At 47.2% G+C, this 22417-nt stretch overlaps 2 protein-coding genes across 2 annotated transcripts in view; one reads left to right on the top strand and one right to left on the bottom strand.

The window, feature by feature from the left end:
• Positions 1–1113: 1113 nt before the first annotated feature.
• On the bottom strand, positions 1114–7550 carry LOC142771895 (chitinase-like protein 3). The gene is made up of 3 exons (XM_075873860.1): positions 7438–7550; positions 6405–6542; positions 1114–2991 (listed from the first exon to the last, which is right to left on the bottom strand). Exon 3 carries the CDS (start codon positions 2708–2710, stop codon positions 1310–1312), a length of 1401 nt encoding a protein of 466 aa, XP_075729975.1. The 5' UTR covers positions 2711–2991; positions 6405–6542; positions 7438–7550; the 3' UTR covers positions 1114–1309.
• Positions 7456–22417, top strand: part of LOC119163213 (uncharacterized) — a 27582-nt gene continuing 12620 nt past the window's right edge. Inside the window, exons 1-3 of the mRNA XM_037415168.2 lie at positions 7456–7858; positions 17699–17831; positions 19788–19921. Coding sequence (XP_037271065.2) covers positions 7777–7858; positions 17699–17831; positions 19788–19921 — 349 coding nt within the window. The 5' untranslated portion in view covers positions 7456–7776. The remainder of the gene's footprint in view (positions 7859–17698; positions 17832–19787; positions 19922–22417) is intronic.

The raw sequence follows: 22417 nt of genomic DNA, 5'->3' as shown, positions 1-22417 counted from the left end.
TAGAATAATGAAACTGGTTAACTAGTCAACCCATTAGTTTCATCAATATAGTCCCGGACGGCCGCGCATACTGTCAAATTAGAGAAACCAGAAATGGAAGCTCCAAAAGACAAAATGACAGGCAGAGATAAGTCCATACCAGTACCACGTAAAGGTATTTTTAATAGGGTTTTTCGTAATGTGTTAAACCGCCTGCAGGTCATAAAGAAATGGTCTATTGTTTCCAGTTCATCACAGAATGCACACAGTGACGAAGGTGCCTGAGCAGACCTGTGTTTATAGAAATTTAGATTTGGTACTCGGCAACGCAGCCTTGTGATAGCTACTTCTTGTGTTCGAGTGCGGCAAAAGTCTCTTCGCCAGGGATATAATAAATGGCGATATTCTGTGGCGTTTGTTAGTGCTGAACCTTTAAAGACTTGCATAAACGTACGTCTGCGGAATCGAGCAGCAGTCACATAAGCGGATGATGGACAGGGCGGTAGAATTGGTTCACTGATTGACGACTTAGCTAAGGAATCGGCTATTTCATTTAGAAACAAACCTTTACGTCCAGGCCCCCAAACTAATCGTACTTTTCTCAAATGCGCAGGTACTAGTGCACGGAACGCCTTTGTTACGTGATTATCAGCACCAACAGAAAGTGCCACACAGAGAGATAGGGAATCTGTTATTATGACAGCTGATGTAATTGCTGTATCTAACTTGTGTAAGGCAAGCACCACTGCCGGAAACTCAGCCACAAAAACGGGTATGAAATCGGGTAGTCGAAGGGAATAAATCCAATTTAAAATCGGGCTGAAAATACCAACCCCTGACTTTTCAAAGAGCTCTTGTTTATGACGACTCATGGAAAGGGGGCGATAATAGTGCCCGTGTGCGACTTACCAACACTTCTTTAATTTTCATCTTTTCATTTTTTCTTCCGGGTTTTTACCTTTTCTTGCTTTGCCTGCGTATATACACGTGCGCCCCCATCTAATAAACATTAGTTGGAAGAATGCAATGCGTCTTCGTTCTCTCGCTCGTTTGTTGTCTGTTTTTTGCACTGCTCTTCATTACCGCTGAATAGAAGCCAGACACCTGAAATAAGAGGGGACGCCATACAGCGCATTTTGGCAATCTAGAACAATATATAATTTATTGTAATTCACTCGTAAGAAAACGTAAAGTAAAATTTAAACGAAAATTGCGCTGATGGGTGGGGTGGTCCGTGGCGCCACGCGTGGGGAGCAAGGCGAAGGCGCGTCGGGCTTGCAGGACTTCACATAAACACCCATCAACGACGTCGTGCCGGCGCGTTCGGTCCTCAGCCATGCACCAGGTCGTAGGCCACGTGGAGGAGAGGCCACGGGGGCCCCAGCTCGCCGGCGAAGTCGTCCATTGGGAGGTCCCAGACGGCTAGACCCGCCGTCCTGCGCACCATGGACCTCTTGGCCAGCAGGCTGCCCTGGTCCTCGACGCCCATCCACTGGTCGCCCAGGCGGGCAATCGAGCAGCGAGAGAACGCGTGCGTCTCCCGCCGCCAGGACGCATTGCCGGAGAGCGCCGTCGTCACGTCGTAGTAGCTGGCCAGGCCGGACTGGTTGGTGCGGCCAAAGGGGTGGCCGGGACCCGCGGCGCTCATACCGGGTGCCACGCGCTTGAACCACGGCCTTCTGAGGGTGAACGTGACCGCCGACAGCGAGACGCTCATCACCGTCTTTACAAGAAAGTGGTCGGCGTCCATTGAGAGATCGTCGAGCACCGAAGACAGGCCGACCTGTCCGTGGTTCTGCGCCCTAAAAGCCGCTCGCATGGGAGTCTGGCACGAGGTCACCGGAAATGAGCGTGGGTCCACCGTTCGGTGCGTGTCGACCACGACGAACTCGAGGTGGTGGTACAGTGACCGCACGAAGTAGCCGTCCCGCCGCGTGGTCATAGCCCACGGCAGAACCACGCTCAGTCGTAGCGAGTCCCTCTCGAAGACGGCACGCATAGTGTTGATGAAGGTATTGTAGCTGGAGCGGCTCTGGCGTGGAGGGTACTTCCAGTAGAGCAGCAGGCCAGCGACACCCATGCGGCGCGACCAAGCCACGGCGTTGTGAAAGAAGGCGAGCCTCATCTTGCGATCGCTCACCAGCCACTGGAAGTCGGCGCTGTCTGAGGGCTCCCCACCGACGCAAGCCCACGCTGCCGTTGTACCGGAGAGTGAGACCAGGCCTTGGAGCATTTCGGCATCGTGAGTCGGTCGCCTGAAGCTGAGCCCGCTCGCCTGAGGTACCAGGCTGACAGAGACGAAGACGAGCGCGTCGCAGAGGGTGGCTGTCACGTTGTCTACCTCAAAGCGGTGCGGAGAACCCGAAGAAACGCTGTGGTTGACGAAGCAGAAGACGGCGCCGCGACCCGTTTGATCGGATTGCGGCAGCCGCTGCATTTCGACTTCGGCGGCGTGTGACCCGAGCACCAAGCTGTTGCCTCCGGCCGACGGGGTGCCAGAGCCCGACGCCTCATCGACGTCTCTGAGGGGCGTCCAGAAGTGCTCGACGATGGCGTAGACGATGGCTCCGCAGGCGCAAGTCACCGTGAGCACACCTACGAGCAGGAGGACGACGAGACAGAAGTTCTGGTTGCGCAACCGGTAGCGCAACGTCGACTCCTCTTCGGCGACCCTCCGAAGCGCGTTGCGCTGTTCGTGAGAGGTGGTGGCAGTGGCACCGTGATTTTGCATGGTCAATTGTTGGCAGTAAGATGATGCAGGGTCAACGACGTCAGCTGGGTGGGAAAGCTCGAGGCTGGTGCTCGAGTCCTAACCCTTGAGAGAGCGAAGGCGATGGCTGGGCCTTGCCTGGTAAGTGAGACGCAACTGCTGCAGCAATTAATCGAGCGACTGCCAGCAGCGGCGATCAGGGCATCGAATGGCGATCCTGTTCAGAGCGGCGCGCTGCACCGGCTCCTCGTGGCTCGTGACACGAGGAGGTTTGTTGTAATCCGGAGGGATGACTGCACCCACTACAGGAAAAATACTTTTGTCGGGATAGCAATAGCAGAGACAAAAATAAAAACTAAAATAGAAATTTCGTAAAACTAGTGGTCTTGTTTCCCCCATGAAAAGGTGTCTAAAATGAGTCAATTTCTTCCAGTTCGTTCGTTGCGAACTTAAGGAGTATATTAAATGTAGGCATTATTTGATTGTTCATTGAAAATAGGGGGCATCTGCCAATATGATAGCAGTGAAAAGGCCTCCACAATTTTTTCATAAAACTTAATGTGGCATTCCATACACCTTACTTGGAGTCACCCAATACCGACAACCCCAGTGAGGGTTACGCGGTCACATTGAGCTCCTGCCTAAGTTTCCGAAGACGGCTTTCCAGAATTATTTCCCCTTCATCTTCATACCTTCCACATTCCATACGGAATTATATGCTGTCTGGTATTTTGCAAAAAAAAAAATAATATTGAGGAGAAGGAGCGAAACAGACATCCATAGTGAAGATTTTTATATGTACAGACGATACGGACCCGTACATAGAGTTACAGCGTTACGAAGTCCGCATGACGCAGTTTTCGTATGTATACGGCATCGGCACCAAATACGACTCGATACATACAGTTTCTGGAGATACGCAATTAAGATATTACGGAGCCCCGCATGATACGGGATCCGTCTTCCGAACCAATTCCAGTTTAGAGGTTTTGCTAGAGCTCCATGAAGTTAGTGGAAGACATAACCTGCTAGTGTTCCATAAAGTCAGACCTTAGTGGAAGATAACATAATGGAGAGAACAAAGTAAACAGACCAACGCTCATTTAGTACAGTTCAACAAGCGCGGCTTCAGCACAGCATGTTTCCGCGTTCCCTTCGATAAGGATTCCGTGCCGTCCACGTGGGGAAACCAATTACACACTGTTCATGTGAAATTACAATTTCAAGGCTTTGCTAGTGGTCTATGAAGTTGAAGATAACCTAATGGAGAGAGCAAAGTAAACAGACCAATACTTATTTAGTACAGTTCAGCAGCGTGGTTTCAGTACAGCATGTTTCCGCGTTCCCTTCGATAAGGATTCCGTGCTGTCAACATAAGGCAACTAATTACACACAGTTCATGTGCGACTACAATTTAAATGCTTTGCTAGTGTTCTGTGAAGTCAGAACTTAGGTGAAGATAACGTAATGAAGAGAGCAAAGTAAACAGACCAATACTTATTTAGTACAGTTCAACAAACGCGGCTTTATATAGTACAGCATGTTTCCGCGTTTCCTTCGATAAGGATTCCGTGCCGTCCACATGGGGTAACCAATTACAACACAGTTCCTGTGTGATTACTATATAAAGGCTTTGCTAGTGTTCTGTGAAGTCAGAACTTCAATACTTATTTAGTACAGTTCAACAAGCACGGCTTTATAAAGTACAGCTTGTTTCCGCGTTCCCTTCGATAAGGATTCCGTGCCATCCACATGGGGTAACCAATTACACACAGTTCATGTGCGATTACAATTTAAAGGCTTTGCTAGTGTTCTGTGAAGTGAGAACTTAGGTGAAGATAACGTAAGGAAGAGAGCAAAGTAAACAGACCAATACTTATTTAGTACAGTTCAGCAGCGCGGCTTCAGTGCAGCATGTTTCCGCGTTCCCTTCGATAAGGATTCCGTGCCGTCCACATGGGGTAACCAATTACACACAGTTCATGTGCGATTAAAATTTAAAGGCTTTGCTAGTGTTCTGTGAAGTCAGAACTTAGGTGAAGATAACGTAAGGAAGAGAGCAAAGTAAACAGACCAATACTTATTTAGTACAGTTCAGCAGCGCGGCTTCAGTACAGCACGTTTCCGCGTTCCCTTCGATAAGGATTCCGTGCCGTCCACATGGGGTAACCAATTACACACAGTTAATGTGCGATTACAATTTAAAGGCTTTGATAGTGTTCTGTGAAGTCAGAACTTAGGTGAAGATAACGTAAGGAAGAGAGCAAAGTAAACAGACCAATACTTATTTAGTACAGTTCAGCAGCGTGGCTTCAGTGCAGCATGTTTCCGCGTTCCCTTCGATAAGGATTCCGTGCCGTCCACAGGGGGTAACCAATTACACACAGTTAATGTGCGATTACAATTTAAAGGCTTTGATAGTGTTCTATGGAGTCAGTACTTAGTTGAAGATAACCTAATGGAGAGAGCAAAGTAAACAGACCAATACTTATTTAGTACAGTTCAACAAGCGCGGAGCATGTTTCCGCGTTCCCTTCGATAAGGATCCCGTGCCGTCCACAGGGGGTAACCAATTACACACAGTTAATGTGCGATTACAATTTAAAGGCTTTGATAGTGTTCTATGGAGTCAGTACTTAGTTGAAGATAACCTAATGGAGAGAGCAAAGTAAACAGACCAATACTTATTTAGTACAGTTCAACAAGCGCGGCTTTAGTACAGCATGTTTCCGCGTTCCCTTCGATAAGGATTCCGTGCCGTCCACAGGGGGTAACCAATTACACACAGTTAATGTGCGATTACAATTTAAAGGCTTTGATAGTGTTCTATGGAGTCAGTACTTAGTTGAAGATAACCTAATGGAGAGAGCAAAGTAAACAGACCAATACTTATTTAGTACCGTTCAGCAGCGCGGCTTCAGTACAGCATGTTTCCGCGTTCCCTTCGATAAAGATTCCGTGCCGTCCACATGGGGTAACCAATTACGCACAGTTCATGTGTGATTACAATTTAAGGGCTTCGCTAGTGTTCTGTGAAGTCAGAACTTACGTGAAGATAACGTAATGAAGAGAGCAAAGTAAACAGACCAATACTTATTTAGTACAGTTCAACAAGCGCGGCTTTATATAGTACAGCATGTTTCCGCGTTCCCTTCGATAAGGATCCCGTGCCGTCCACAGGGGGTAACCAATTACACACAGTTAATGTGCGATTACAATTTAAAGGCTTTGATAGTGTTCTATGGAGTCAGTACTTAGTTGAAGATAACCTAATGGAGAGAGCAAAGTAAACAGACCAATACTTATTTAGTACAGTTCAACAAGCGCGGCTTTAGTACAGCATGTTTCCGCGTTCCCTTCGATAAGGATTCCGTGCCGTCCACATGGGGTAACCAACTACACTCAGTTCATGTGCGATTACAATTTAAAGGCTTTGATAGTGTTCTATGGAGTCAGTACTTAGTTGAAGATAACCTAATGGAGAGAGCAAAGTAAACAGACCAATACTTATTTAGTACAGTTCGACAAGCGCGGCTTCAATACAGCATGTTTTTTTCCATTCCTTAAGGATTCGGTATCGTAAACATGGGTTCACGAATGATACACATTTCATATCTCATTACAACCTAAAAGTTTATCTGTAGTGTTCTATGAAGTTAGAACTTAGTGGAAGATAACCTAATGGAGAGAACGAAGCAAAGAAAACAATACTTACTTTATACACATACGTACGCAGGCTACGTATAAACCGTTTGCGCAGCGTAAGTGTGAATAAAAATTTCGTGGTGGTATTTTGCAACGCAGTTTAGTGAACGAAACTCCTGCAGCACCGTGTTCTGCGCCCAAGGAGGTGCTGCAAATATGCGCAGCAGAAGAGAAGAACGAAGTACTTAGTATTTCTATTTTTGTGGATGATATAGTACATGAGTACTATTAAAAAGATAGAGTGAAGCCTACGGAGACGCGAAGGAACCCGGAACCACGCACGCCATCAACTGAACTTTTTTTTTTACATTCGCCATCCATTAAGTATATGTATACCTGAAAATTGGCATCCGCGTGGGCCCAGGATGTCCGTTATAACCCACGAAAATAAATTGCTAACCATTATGGTACGTATCACTTGCCACGCAGATACTGAAGCTCCTTGTGTATAGCGCTTTTAATTAACTTTCGTTGCCCTAACGTTACCAAGCACGGCGTGATGTGAACCTGCACTGGACCACCAATGGTTGTTGATTGTCACGTGTCAGAGAAGTTTGCGGGCCGTTGTGGAGCAAATACCGAAAAACAAAAAGTCTTTATATTTCTGTTGCCGCAAATTATTCGTCATGTAGGCTGATAAAATAACGCTAATGTTACTTTTGCGCTATAGAAAAACGCTTTGAATGCCCTTTGGTCCATTGAAATCTAAGTGCCTTTGAATAGTTCGATTGTGCGAAAGGTCCTTCAAATCGAAGGGAATAACGAACTACATTTGAATCGGATATTCGAAGTAAATAATGTTCGCACTCCCTCAGTTCTCGCGGTATACATGCCCATAACAACTGTCACTAGCCGATGCTCTATTGCTGGAATGTGGACAACCAATGGCAAAATATAGTTCAATTAAGCAGGCCATGTGCTGCCCTCTGTACGAAGCTGCACACCGCGCCGCAAAGCTCACAAGAGCACACCGACGCAAGGTAGCGCCAGTGACCCATATTATGCTGCAGACGCACATAAAATGGCAACTTGCGCATACGGACCCGACGAGTCACTCTTCAAGGAAGTCGACAAAGAGTTGAAACTTTCGTAACAAAGTGGGTAAACGTTTGCAACGAAGTGGATCCTTGTCTTGCGTTAGGCACGAGCTGTTGACAGCGTGTGACGACAGCAGATGCACCGTCGAATCAGCGCTTCCCGCGGCAGCGCTATCTTTGGAGTGTTGAAAACGAGCGGCAGGCTTTCTTTTCTTTCTTATCGCGCCGCGTGGCGAAACAACGGGAAAAGCCAACGTAAACTTCCCGGCGCATAAACTTCGCGCGTTAGTCAGTGCTGTCAAGACGTGAACGCTGTCGAGGGACGTCGAGAAACTACGCTGTGGCATGGCGATGTTTTTCAGCGCCCGAGAATGCGCTTTGCGAGTTGGAATTTTGTGCGCCACCCTTTTCCTAGCCTACGGACAAGGTAGATTCTGTGTTTTTTGCTTTGTTCGTTTCGGTTATTTCATCTAGTCCGAGCGAGATTGCCGCTCATGGCAAGCTGACTTTGCAGCCTCTCTCATACGAGTTGACTTTTTTACCGTTGCTTGAGGGTGCACGCCAACTGCGGCTGGATGTCTTTCAAGGTATAAATAGTTTGCGGTGGCGTCACATTACACATTGCTCACCTCGCGCCTTCAAGTGCGCGAAAACGAATGACTTTTTTTTTTTCTGGCTCCGCGCCACGGAAGCTAAATTTGGCGTTACGCATCGTACTTAAATCTGGAGGAGGAATGTTACGTGTTATGCGCGGTCGAAATTGGTAGATTCGTGTGGGTGAACGAAGAAAAAAAAATACTATACAGAATCTTTTTTTTTCTTTACATGCATTACGTCGGAAGTGCTCGATGTTTTCTGAGGCCTTGTGGATACGAAGTGCAAGCAGTAGCCTTGCACTCTCTTATAAGCAATAAAAGGTTTGTTATTAGTGTAACATGTTTAATTAGGAAAAGTGCGCGCAATTCAAAATCGAATATTTTCTTGCCCTTTAGAAGTGTTATGCGGAGTGCTTGCCATATTTGCCCGGCGCCGTATGAGAGAACGTGTAGCAAGGCAGACCTCGAAGAAAGGCACGTTGGATAGGCGTTGTGTGTGCGGTCCGAATTAATTTGAGCCGTGTTACGTGATTGGACTTGAACGCAACGCCAACAAAAGTACGATGACCCGTACATTTTTTATTATTATTGCCGTGCTCACTGGCGACCCGTAGGTCGCGTGATCGAATACCGGCCTCATTTTCGATGTAGGTGAAAATGCATGAGGCCCATGTACACTTTTTTCCTCCTCTACTTCTTCCGCTTTTCTTTTCCTGTCCACTTTTATTCCAACTCCCCTTACCCCTGCATGTGCCGTCCTGTTGAGGTGTCATCCCAGTGATAGACAGTTACAGGCGGCACTTTTCTTTTCCTTTCCTTTACATAATCACTTAGAGAGTTAAAAAACTCCATGGGGTCGAAATTACCGGAGCCCTTCACTACGGCGTCTTTTTTATTCCGTTTTCCGCGACAATATGGTGGTTTTGTGACGACAAATCCCAATTATTATTATTATTATTATTATTATTATTATTATTATTATTATTATTATTATTATTATTATTATTATTAGTGACGTCGTCTTATTCTTTTCTCGCCCTCTGATTTACTATACCAGGAATATATACCATATATTCCGGAGACGATTTTTCCTACACCCCGGAACCACACAGTCTCGGTTTCCCAATTTTCTGTCCGCCAAAGCCACGTAAAGCAAGTGCGACCGATGTAGATAATCCAGGCTCCTGCAAAATAGTGGAGTGGAGCAAATGCAGGTTTGGCTTGAGTGGGTCACTGCCTCTCCTGCACGCCACTGGCGACGCCCATGTCACTGTAGCTTAAACAACATTGACGTGAACTGACTGACAATGAGGCCAAGAAAAGTGTAGGGGACGTTATGCGAAGTAGAGAAAATGTGAAGAAACAAAAGAGGATAAGGAGATAGTTGCCACTGGAAGGATATTTTCATCCTCTTTTAGTTAATACTTTCATCCACTTTTTTTTCTTGACATTTTCATTACAATTACTTCTAATAACGTCCCCTATACTTCTGTATTTGTCTTAGCATCATTGTCTGCCAGCTCGCGCCAATATAGTATCTAGCAAAAAAAAAAAGAGCCTTCATTCCTCCATAGCAAAACAAGTTGCTTAGGAGATGGTTTCATCGTCGGCGAAATGCGCTGGCTTTTAAGAAACATCGCACATTCCAGCGCTATCGCTGGTGCTCGCGTTAGTCCTGCAATGTACTGCACGGCCTTTTCGGGTTGCGAAGGTAACATACGAAGACCACAACCGAAAAGGCCCAGGTCGCGGAATCGAATCCCGGCTGCAGCGGCTGCATTTCCGATGGAGGAGGAAATGTTGTAGGCCTGTGTGCTCAGATTTGGGTGCACGTTAAAGAACCCCAGGTGGTCGAAATTTCCGGAGCCCTCCACTACGGCGTCTCTCATAATCATATGACGGTTTTGGGACGTTAAACCCCACATATCAATCAAACCTGTCACGTGCACTCGGTAAACTATCATAAGTCCTTTGCCTTACGCGAACATGCATTCTCTGTAAAAAGGAATGTCGAGGAAGGTGCATTTTTTAACACTACGCGCAACTTAGCTGCAGCTGGTTATTCTCTTCATTTACAGGACATTTGTCAATTAATTTACGTGTAAAGAATGCAAGCTCGAACCACTAACAATTCCGGATTTCAGTTTTGACGTACACACTGCAGTCTTTCCCACACTGACTGTCGTGAGTCGCAACATGGTGCTTAGCAATCTATCGTGAAGATTCACACATGCCTTCGCCAAAATACATAGCAGCTCTGTGATGCAGCCTCAATTAACGCGTGCGTAGTTTTTATTATTTTATAGCTTTCGACAATCACTCGAAGCTGTAGGTTTCACTTTAATTTTCTTTTTTGTTGATTAATTTATTCCACTGAAGTCTATGCGCACTAAAGGCACTGTGCAACAGCAGCAATTGTCGTGCTCGCCCCGCCGCGGTGGTCTAGTGGCCACGGTACTCGGCTACTGACCCACAGGTCGCGGGATCAAATACCGGCGGCAGCGGCTGCATTTCCGATGGATTGATTGATTGATTTGTGGGGTTTAACGTCCCAAAACCACCATATGATTATGAGAGACGCCGTAGTGGAGGGCTCCGGAAATTTCGACCACCTGGGGTTCTTTAACGTGCACCCAAGTCTGAGCACACGGGCCTACAACATTTCCTCCTCCATCGGAAATGCAGCCGCCGCAGCCGGGAATCGAACCCGCGACCTGCGGGTCAGCAGCCGAGTACCTTAGCCACTAGACCACCGCGGCGGGGCCATTTCCGATGGAGGCGGAAATGTTGTAGGCCCGTGTGCTCAGATTTGGGTGCACGTTAAAGAACCCCAGGTGGTCCAAATTTCCGGAGCTCTCCACTACGACGTCTCTCATAATCATATGGTGGTTTTAGGACGTTAAACCCCACATATCAATCGATCATCAATTGTCGTGCTCGCACTGGGTAGCGTAGTAACCGAAGTTGCGCCTGCCCGAGCATCGTTTGAGAACTTGAGTGCACCGACGGTCTCGTAAGCAAGCAATTTATGACTCTGCAAATACCGAGACCAGCATTTTGACGTCTTCTTAATCATCACTGGATAGGACTGTCAACTTCTTGGTGGCTCCTGCAGTCGTTGAATACGGACCAACACTGCCGTTGATAATTAAGTGCATCTTCGATAGAGGCACGCTCACAGCGTTTCTCGGCACTCTTGAAGTATATACTCCAAGTGATCGCAGGGCGTTTTTCACGATCAAGATTGCCTCAGCGAACACAGCACGCTTATTTAGTCTTGCCTGGCGGGTGCCTGCAGCACCGTCATGGGCGCAGCCATGTTTACTGACGACATCACGCACGAACCAATGAGCGCGCAGCTTCAGAGAGCCTTAATTGTAAGGGCGCTTGGCGCAGTGTATTAGAGGGGGGGGGGGGGGGAAGCTATCCGCTTGCCTTTGTAAATTCGCGGCCGTGCCACCTTTCGTTGAGTCCGTGAAATGTCCTCTGGATGGCGGTACTTCTATACGATGAATATATGATGAAAAGATGTGAAATAACGGTACTGGAGTGTTCGCTTGAAGGACGGGCGGATGGACAGCCGCACGGACGGATGGACGCACGAACGGAAGCATAGAAGAACGCACAGACAGTCGCACAGACAGACGCACGGAAGCGTGGGCGGACTGACGGATGCTTCGCCCCACTCATTATCATGCACTCCGGGGATATGATGTGATTTTTTTTTAGGTGACATTGGGTTTGTGCTGCAGCGCGTCCTGCATTACAAAAATAAAGCTTTTCGATTCCATTGGCTGGGTACCTCAAAGTGATTGGTAGATTGATATGTGAGGTTTAACGTCCCAAAACTTGCATATGATTATGAGAGACGTCGTAGTGGAGGGCTCCGGAAATTTCGACCACCTGGAGTTCTTTAACGTGCACCCAAATCTGAGCACACGGGCCTACATTTCCGCCTCCATCGGAAATGCAGCCGCCGCAGCCGGGATTCGAACCCGCGACTTGCGGGTCAGCAGCCGAGTACCTATAGCCACTAGACCACCGCGGCGAGGCAACCTCAAAGTGGCGGCCACAGTGACGCTTTGGGGCGAAGCTCCTTATGTCATGGGTCGTGCGTCCGCGTTGTGTGTAGTAGTAGTAGTAGTAGTAGTAGTAGTAGTAGTAGTAGTAGTAGTAGTAGTAGTAGGTATCCACCTCTTGTTTAGTTCTTGGAATGTCCACTGGATGGTGGTACTTTTATATGATGAATATATGATGAAAATATGCAAGATAATGGTACTTAGAGTGTTCACTAGATGGACGGACGTACAGACAGATGGACAGGCAGACGGACAGACAGACGCACGAACTGACGGACGAACGCACGCACAGACGGATGGATGCACGCATGGACGGACAAATGGACAGACAGACTCTCACAAATCGATCGACGGACAGACAGAGCACTGACGGACGGACAGGCAGACAGACGAACGAACGGACGGACGGAGAGACCGATGTACGGACGGATGCAAGGACGAAAGCACGGACGTGTAGATGAATGGATGGACGGACTGTCTAATGAACGGAGGACAGACGCACGGGTGGACAAACATACAGATGGACGGATGGACGCACGGAAGGACTGACGTATGCTTCGGCCCACTCATCATCATTCGCTCCATGGGCTTGCTGTGATTTTTTTTATTTCATTCAGGAGTGCCAGCTCAGAGGAGACGCACAGTCTTCCGATCCCCGCGTTCTTTTGTGCTCCCCCCTCTTCCTTTCATTCGCCAGCCGCGCCAATGAGGGAACGCAAAGGAACGCTATGTCATCGGCACTAATCTGATGGCACGGTTTCTTGCTCCGCGCTTTTGTACAGGCGACCGTGGTGCCACCAATGAAAGCTACATTTTGCTACGTCACAGGTGATCAGCAGCAGTGCTATATGCCCTTGGCTCATCCCTCTCTTAACCGATGGCCTGTCTGTTTTCTCGATGGGAACAACATTATTTACTTTTCTTTCCTTGTTAACGCAACACGCTTTTCAACAGTCTTGGCCACGTGCTGTTGTATCGAGAAGTGTATGTAGCAGTATAACTGTTATCTGTCGCAGCCTTCTACCCAACGGCGTACCACTCGAAGCCTAAGGGGATTATGCTGTGAAAACAGGAATGTGATGACATTACTGCAGATAAATTCTGTGTGAAATGACAATGCGCCGTGCAGCAGTAATAAATTGATATGTCACTGAATAAAAAGACACGTTTCCGGCTTGTTGGTGCATATTAATGTTCAATACAGGCTCCATACACACGTATGTGTATAAAGGTGGTAACAGCGCGAACACGCATACACACACCACGAAGGGGGGGGGGACTTTGTTCGTGATAAATGACAACAATTGTTAATGAATGACATTCATTGTTTTTTGCGCCATAGAATCGAGCATCAAAGACACTCTTTGGTCGCCGAACTTTGGTGTTAACATCCATTTAGGGCCGTGAGTTAATTGAAGTATTTTACGTCAATCGACGGCCCTCAGTCCCCAGTGGCTGCGAAGCAACTCACCGCGGCGGTGGTCAGATATGAAAAGCAGCAGAGGGTGTTAAGAATCTCTGGGTCAGGACAGGCTGCCATTGGAACCTTAACCTGGCAACGTTTAAAGCTAGAACCTTATCTGGTGTGGCAAGTCTAGCTGTACTATTATAGGAGCTAGTGCTTAGTGAGGTTAGAAGGGTAGAAGGAACCATGTGGAAGTGCCTGGCAAGGTACGATGCAGTGGCCATATAATGGTACGGTCTTGAATTCGCCTAGACTTGAAGAAGGAATGACAAAAACTTATACGCAAGATGCCAATCAATGAGCTAGCACAGACTGGGAAAGTACAGGAATTCAGAATCTCGCTTCATAAAAGGTACTCGGCTCTTATCCAGGAAACCATCCTTAGCGTTGGCGCAATGAATGACAATCTGACGAGTATCATTACGGAGTGTGCAGTGGAAGTTGGAGGTACGGTAGTTAGACAGGACACTGGCAAGCTGTCCCAGGAAACGAATTTTATTAAGAAGCATCAAATCATGAAAGCCAAGACAAAATCGAGTTGGCAGAGCTTTTGAAGAAGGTATAACATGGACAGAATTGAACACGCTCTAAAGAACTGAGGAAGCGTCAAAGCAGTGAAGAAAAAAATTGGGATAGGCAAAAATCGAATGTGTGCACTAAGGGACAAAGAAGGCAAAATAACTACCAATATAGATAGAATAGTTAAAGTAGCGGAGGAGTTTTACAGAGATCTGTACAGTATCCGGGACACCCACGACTTTAATGCTATAAGAACTAGCAGTAACTAAGATGGCACCACAACAGTAATAATAGAAGAAATCAGAAAAGCCTTCAAGAGCATACAAAGTGGCAAAACTGCTGGTGAGGATCACGAAACATCAGATGTGCTGAAAGATGGGGGACAGATTGTGTTAGAAAAACTAACCACCCTGTATACGAGGTGCCTCCTGACGGGAAGAGTACCAGAATCTTGGAAGAATGCTAACATCATCTTAATACATAAGAAAGGAGACGACAAGGACTTGAAGTATTACAGGACGATCAGCTTGCTCTCCGTCGTATACAAGGTATTTACAAAGGTAATTGGTAACAGAATTAAGCCAACATTGAAATTCAATCAACCAAAGGAACAAGCAGGATTTCGAACAGGCTACTAGCAATCGACCACATTCATCTTATCAATCAGGTAATTGAGAAATTCTCAAAATACAACCAACCATGATACATAGCCTTCATAGATTACGAGAAGGCGTTTGATTCAGTAGAAATATCACCAGTCATGCAAACACTGCGGAATCAGGGTGTCGACGAAGCACATATAAACATCCTGGAAGAAATATACAGGGGATCAACTGCTACCTTATTGTTTCAGAAAGAAAGCAACAGAATGCCAATCAAGAAGGGTGTAAGGCAGGGGGATACAATCTCCCCAATGCTATTTACCGCTTGCCTACAGGAAGTTTTCAGAGGCCTGGAATGGGAACAGTTAGGCATAAGAGTTAATGGAGAGTACCTTAGTAGCCTGTACTTCGCCGACGCCATTCCATTGCTTCAGGGGACGAACTGCCACCCATGGTTACGGAGTTAGACAAGGTGAGCAGAAAAGTAGGTCTTAAAATTAATCTGCAGAAAACCAAAGTAATGTACAACAACCTCGGAAGAGAACAGCGCTTCGAGATAGGTAATAGTGCGCTTGAAGTTATAAAATACTGTGTCTTCTTAGGACAGGTAATAACCGCGGAGCCGAACGGCGAGACTGAAGTAACTATATGAATGGGGTGGAGCACATTTGGCAAGCACTCTCAAATCATGGCAGGTAGATTGCCACTATCCCCCAAGAGGAAGGTATATAACAGCTGCATCTTGTCGGCACTTAGCTATGGAGCAGAAACCTGGAGACTTACAAAGAGGGTTCAACTTAAATTGAGGACGACGCAGCGAGCAATGGAAAGAAAAATGGTAGGTGTAACCTTAAGAGACAAGACGAGAGCAGAGTAGATCAGGGAACAAACCGGCGTTAAGAATACCATTGAAATCAAGAAGAAGTAATGAACATGGACCGGGCACGTAGGGCGAAGACAAGATGAATGCTCGTCATTAAGGATCACGGACTGGACTCCAAGAGAAGGCAAGTGAGTCAGGGGGAGACAGAAAGTTAGGTGAGCAGATGACATTAAGAAGTTTGCGGGTATAAAATGGCAGCAGCAAGCACAGGACCGGATTGACAGGCGGAACATGGGAGAGGCCTTTGTCCTGCAATGGGCGTAGTCAGGCTGATGATGATGAATATGTCACTAGTGTAGTCAGGGGGCTGAGGGGGGATCCAGCCTCCCCCTGAGAAATTTTCAATTTTGTCCGCGTGTACACATTTACGCACGTACAAACGCACGCACGAACATGCTTGAAGGATGTCCTCATTATATGGCGCATGCCTACGCCCTATAGAAGCGTACACTACAGGCCTGCACCTTATGGTGAACGCGTGTGTTAGGAACTGAGAAGTTATCGGATATGGCAAGCTTTTACCCTATTTTCCTTAGGTCGGTGTTCTCACTGTAGTAGGTATGCACTCACGTCACTTCGCAACTTTCTTGCATGGCCTGCACAGCGGGAGCTGCGAAATGTGCAACTAAGCGGCGTACTTATGCGTTACGACAATTCCAGTGGAGGTGCGTATGTCTACAAGCACTGTCGATGATGTCATGTCTGGGACACGATTGGCCTAAACGAAAGCGTGCACAGACCGTGTGCGATGACCAATCTATCGGGCATCCCTGCAGAGACGGCAATTGCGTTTCTGTCAATAGTTCAATATGAGAACACTAAATATCAAAGAGGGCCCTAATCACATGGCCCTCTTCTGCGCCAATCGACGTCATGTTGTGGCTGCAATAATCTCGATTTCGTTGCGCGATTCAGCTGCCTGCCATGTTCGACCGCACCTGCCTGCGCTCGAATATATTGGTGCTTTAGGTGTTGCAAGAAGGCTATACAGGCGAAAGCCTGAAATGCCCCTTGAAATGCGAACATTGACCGTCGGTACGTCAAGCAACGACATCAGGTGATGACGTAACTATGATATCGTCGCTCGGCAAGAGCCGCGCTGGTCACGGAGGCTATGCAAAACCAGGCCGAGTGCAGAACGACTGCAATATCTACAGTCTTGGCGGCAGTCACGTTAGATGCAGAAAGCTTTCTTAAAGTGGAAGGGGGAGAATCAATGCATCGACTGATAGAAAAAAAGATGGCAGCATATCCACGGGGTGAATGATGGAGAGTGGGGCGAAGCATCCGTCCGTCCATTTGTTCTTGCTTCCGTCCGTCCATGCGTCTGTCTGTGTGACCGTCCGTGCATCCATCCGCCCGTCCGTGCGTGCGTCTGTTCGTGCGTTCGCATGTCCATCCGTGCGTCCGTCCCCGCGGTCGCCCATCCATCCGCCTCTGCGTCTGTCCAAGCGTGCATCCGTCCGTGCAGCCATTCGTGCGTCTGTCCATGCATCTGTGTGTTCGTTCGTCCATCTAGTCAACACTCCAAGTACCACCATCTCGCATCTTTTCATCATATATTCCTCATATAGAAGCACCGCCATCCAGCGGACATTCCAAGGACTGAACGAGAGGTGGCACACGCACACTTTCTTACGGCTTGCGCTTCGTGTCTACTTCCCACCTTCAAGCACCTCGAGTTCATGGTATATACTAGTTCACTGTACTCCTGGCACTGCGGCCCAACGCTCGCTAAACATTTCTAAAACCAAGGAGGTTACGCCCAGCGAGTATAACGTAGCAACCCTTTCCTGTCAGATAGTGCTCAATGTACATGCCAATGACTGATAATGGGGAATGAGAGACAGGAAAATTCGGCTTTTAGTGAATGCGCACGCTGCGAATTTTTTATTGTTCAACAACGCACAGGAGAAATCTCTCACCAGCACCACATTGCAGGTCAACGCGTAAGACATGTTACGTACTACAACGAGTGACGAACGGGTGCCGCTTTAAGAAGCTTCGCCCCTAAAAGAGGATTGCCTTTGAGTGAGACCATGCAAGAAGAAAGAGTTGAAAGAAAGGGCCCCGATGAGTATGCCTATGACGTCCGTGTGATGCGTGCTTTCATTCGCCTGCAGCTTCGTCGGAACCCCGTAACTGCACGCCGGAAGCGGCTTTCCTGTGCTACGACACGTACCGACTCGAGCTGAAGGGGGCTCAGGCCTTGGCCGACGAGGGCAACTACCAGGAGGCGCTCGACCAGAAATGCAAGTACGTATACTCAGTCCTCGCGACGCGCAGTCATTTGAAGCTGCGCGCACTTTTTATTTGCAGTTTTGTTTTGGGGGGACGTGTCTGTTTCCTGGTCTTCTTTCCATCTCTATTTTCTTCCTCTTCACTCGATTATGATACAGTCGTTTTCAACCTAAGAATAAGTGTGACCTCCACCTACGACCATACTTCTCCCACGCCGAGAAAATTTGTTGTTTAAAGAAAGGTATTCTTAAAAAAGTGGACATTAATAACTTTCCAACAGAACATCGCCAATGAACAGAACATGAACAGAAACACAAAAATTTGTTACGAGACGATATATGAGTATCAAAACAAATTATAATATAGCCCGCAAGACAAGCTTGACGCGTCTCTCACAAAAGGGCCGGACTAATGCCAAAGGTGCACCGGAGGAGGTACTCGGCTGCTAACCCGCAGGTCGCGAGATCAAATCCCAGCTGTGGCGGCTGCATTTTTGATGGAGGCGAAAACGCTGTAGACTTGTGTGCTCAGATTTGGGTGCACGTTAAAGAACCCCAGGTGGTCGAAATTTCCGGAGTCCTCCACTACGGCGTCTCTCGTAGTCATATGGTGGTTTTGGGACGTGAAACCCCACATATTATGGCACACCGGAGGAGCTAACGGGAGCAACAAAGCAGCTGTTGTGTCAACGGAGTGTTCATACATTTACCCCAGGACCGTTCGAATAAACATGGCAAAAAATGCGACAGCCTGAGACCAACTCATGGCGAATTCCATTGGAAGAGCAGGAGCACTTAAAAGCACGCTGAAAGTGCTCTCTTCGGAGCCGGCGTGTTTCAGTGGTCGAACAGGTGCAGGAGCACTGTCATTCATAGGTTGAGCGAGAGTGCTTTTGCTGTGCCGAGAGCAGCCAGGTGCAGTTTGCAGTGCTCTCGCCTGAAAAGCGGAGTAGGCAGAGTACCACGAGTAACGTGGCCCTTGAACGTCACAATTTCCGAATTTTTCTTCAACCTGCGAGCGCAGCAGCAATGGTAGCAACCATGTGCAGCTTTACAGCGCTGTTTTGTATGAATGGCTACGATGACAGCTGGACGTCTGCCGAATGGGTCACTGCACAAACATACTAGGTATTAGGATAACGAAGAACACGTGGCTCAATGACTGCACGCGTATTTTGCAGCTGCCCCACAAAGAATAAGCCAGAGCTTGGAATGTTTCGGTGACATGGTCTGCCTATATACTCGTCCCATTATCACTTGCCCTCCGGGAGCGCGGCGCATTCCAGTGGCAGGTTGAGTGGCCCTGCTCTCAGTGCTCTGCCACTCACTCATGCCCTTCCCCTCTACTCCTGTTCCCTCAATGGTTTCGCCGTCAGTGCCACCGGACCAAAGAAGGAACACAAAGCCGACTGCAGTGATAGCTTATATTTCCACGCATACGACATCGCTGTCTGTCTAATGTAATATTAAAAGTAAGGACGTCGACCTTTTAACTTTTACTGCGCGTAGTGTTTGTGTTAGCAGCAAAATTGTTATTATTGTTTCAACGGCGACCCCGTACCATGACTCTCTCTACGGATGAATGGTTGGTGAGCCGCAGTTTCTGGGGTGGCGCACGCATTTATTCTTAGATTGTAACTGACTATATAGATAGTAAGCCGCAGTACAGATAGTAAGCCGCATGTTGTATTTCTGGTTCTTACCTCCCTCCCTGAGCACGAAAGACTTAAATTCGGCGATTACTCTCCTGTAACCTTGGTTCCGTACTTTATTTGCGTTTTCCGTTCGCAAAGCATCGTGAAGCCCGTCGAGAGGACGAATATATCCGCTGCGAGGTTTCCAGCGCACCATTCAGGAATGTGCGTCGCCGAATATGGAACAGTGCCATCCTGCCTATGTGTAAAATTTGGTTTTGTGGAACGTATACGTGTCGCCGCAATGACGAACGTCATTCACTTCTCTGTGACAACAGGCGGATAAAGGACAAGTTGCCGTGTCACAAGGAACTGGCCCTGTGTCCCGAAACTACGAGGTCAAATTTCACGGTCCAGGAACGGGGTTACCAGGCGGTGAGCGACATCATCTGCGATGCTCAGGCACTCAAAGGTGTGACATTGCTTCTACTGTACACTCAAAAGTTGACGTAACATTAAAGTAACCCAATACAATTACCACGCCACCATAGTGCTTGCGAGCCTAGGCAAAATGAATGTGTGCGACCGGATAAGTTCACAATGTATCTAAAAAAAAACAGTACAACGCAGGACGGCGATGCCTTGAAATATAAACTGATGCTAGCGCATTTCTGAAGTGTTTTGATCTGCATGAGTCTTTTAGCCGGTGTTTTTAACGGCTTTTTGCTCTCCCTTAGTCATATACTCTAAATCTTTACTCTTTTTATAAAAAGTATGTGTTTCTTAGACAGCTCACTGCGTGCACTACTCCCCTAGTTTAGTACGAAGTAATTGAAATCCTTATACTTTTTATAAATACGCGCATACTCTTGCGGTTCATGGCATTCTAAACGGTTGACCCACGAAAATGCGGTGGCGCTGTCGTCGGAAGTTTAGTTTCGCGGGGTAGGCAAAAGCCGCCGTGTAGTGGCTATAGCCTTTCTAGCCAATATGGCCGCCGTGCCTACCACAGTTGCTGCTGTGGCCTCGCTGCTGGGTGTGCGGTTTGTCGCTGTGCAAAGAGGAAAAAAAAAACGGTGTACCGACGAGCTGTCATGGTTACTTGCGCGAAAATGCACAAGAAAGATAGGCTGTCTTTTTTGTTTTATTTTTACAGAAACCGTCGCATAAAGAGCTGCGCGAGAACTTGCCTTTGACGCCGGTTATGTTTTGGGGCGGTGTAAACGATCAACTCTGTCAAGAGTTGTAAGGTGCCAAGCCGCATTTTTTGCAGTAAGCATTGTGTTGAGATCGCCATAGCGAGCATGTTTACCAGCACGTCAACGCTGTGAATAGAATTGCAATATCTGGATATAAAAAACATGTTTCACGGTTGCCATTGGGGATATCACTTGAGAAGTTTTATACGCGTCAAAAGTGTTTCTTTATACTCGCGTGAACTCGAGGTGTTACTCGGTCGTGAAGGGTGTTTCTTTCTGCGCGCGGACACGACGAACGATATAGTATCGACTTAGAATGTGCTTTTACTCTTTACACGCGGCTGCAATAACACATCTAACACGAATGTATCGGGCAGGGCTGTTCTGGTTGTGTTGCGCGTCGAAAGATTTTCCCGTCTGTGAGAATTCACACAAAAAACCGCAATCGGGAAACTTGCAGAGTCTGTTTACGGTATGAATACGTTTCGCGGTCTCGACTTGAACGTACGAATTGAGCCGTGGACCTGACAGGTATATGTAACCGCATTATCCCCCACCCGTAATTGAAGCGTTATTGCATGCGTATGAGTGTCGCCGAGATCGCCCTGGCCATTTGCATGAATATCTTCTCCGGCACATTGTTTATGTGAGAGGATTTACCGTATACCGACTCATGGCTATGTTTTTACACCGCGCATTTTCATATCGTACCCTAGAGCTTCTTGGTCTGTCGTTCTTGCATTAGTTAACAAATTAGAATACACGTGCACGTGTATTATTACATTAAAATATGCGTGCCCCATACAATAAAAAAAGTATATGTTAAGTGTTTGAAGTACGCACTATAGGGGCAGGATATTGCTATCACGTAGAACTCTTGAAGGCGCCCCCATTTTATTTTTTTAGAGGCCGATGAGGGGCCTTTTAAAAACAGAACCCTTATAAGTCTCATCGCGTCAAGAAGCTGGTTCGGTCACCAGCGCACGGAGTAAATGACGCCCATGTGACTCAATGACCAGGACATGCCAAACTCGACAGCTCAGTAACTGAGTGAAGCACGTGTGCTTGGCTAACGACACCAAATTAACAAAAAAGGGCCAAAAGATACTCTCGTACCGGACAGACATACGGTGCTCTTCAAAAATTATAAGATAGCGAGCATGAATTATACCTTAGAACAAGGCTTTCAAACTCTTCTAAGCCAGCGGTACGCAGTGACGAAATTGAGCCCTGAGAGAGACGAGGTGGTGATCGATGCCGAAAAGCCCTCATTTAGACTTGTTAGTGAGTCGTAATAATTTTGCCTGTTGCGTACAAAAAAAAAAATAAAAAAGAGAAGAAACACAGACAGACGACGCGATCTTTTACATGAAGGTGTGAACTAAAACCAGTAGGTTTACATAAATTTCTAAATCGCTGCATGGACCTTAAAAAGGAGTACTGAGAGGCTTATTTCGCCAGCTTGAACGTGGAAACAAAATTTTGCGCTTCCAATTTGTATAAATATTGCAGTAATAGGGCCACACTAGCGCATAATATCTGGGAGTGTCCAGCACTAATTGGCAAAACGAGAGACGCGGCCTCCAATGAGGGCCTTCGGGAGCGTTGGCGGACCGCGCTGCTCAGCTCACCACTAGATAATCAACGCTCATAATCAAATTAGCTGTTGACTTACCCTTTACCCCCATTTCGCTGAAATAAAGTTTATTCTTCCTCTCCAAAGAACTTCGAGACAAAGCGTGCGACATCATGACGTCTCTAGTTTTGGC

The sequence above is a fragment of the Rhipicephalus microplus genome, chromosome 9, assembly GCF_043290135.1.
Source record: "Rhipicephalus microplus isolate Deutch F79 chromosome 9, USDA_Rmic, whole genome shotgun sequence".
NCBI classification, from domain to species: domain Eukaryota; kingdom Metazoa; phylum Arthropoda; class Arachnida; order Ixodida; family Ixodidae; genus Rhipicephalus; species Rhipicephalus microplus.
This window is presented reverse-complemented; position numbering and strand designations above follow the sequence as displayed.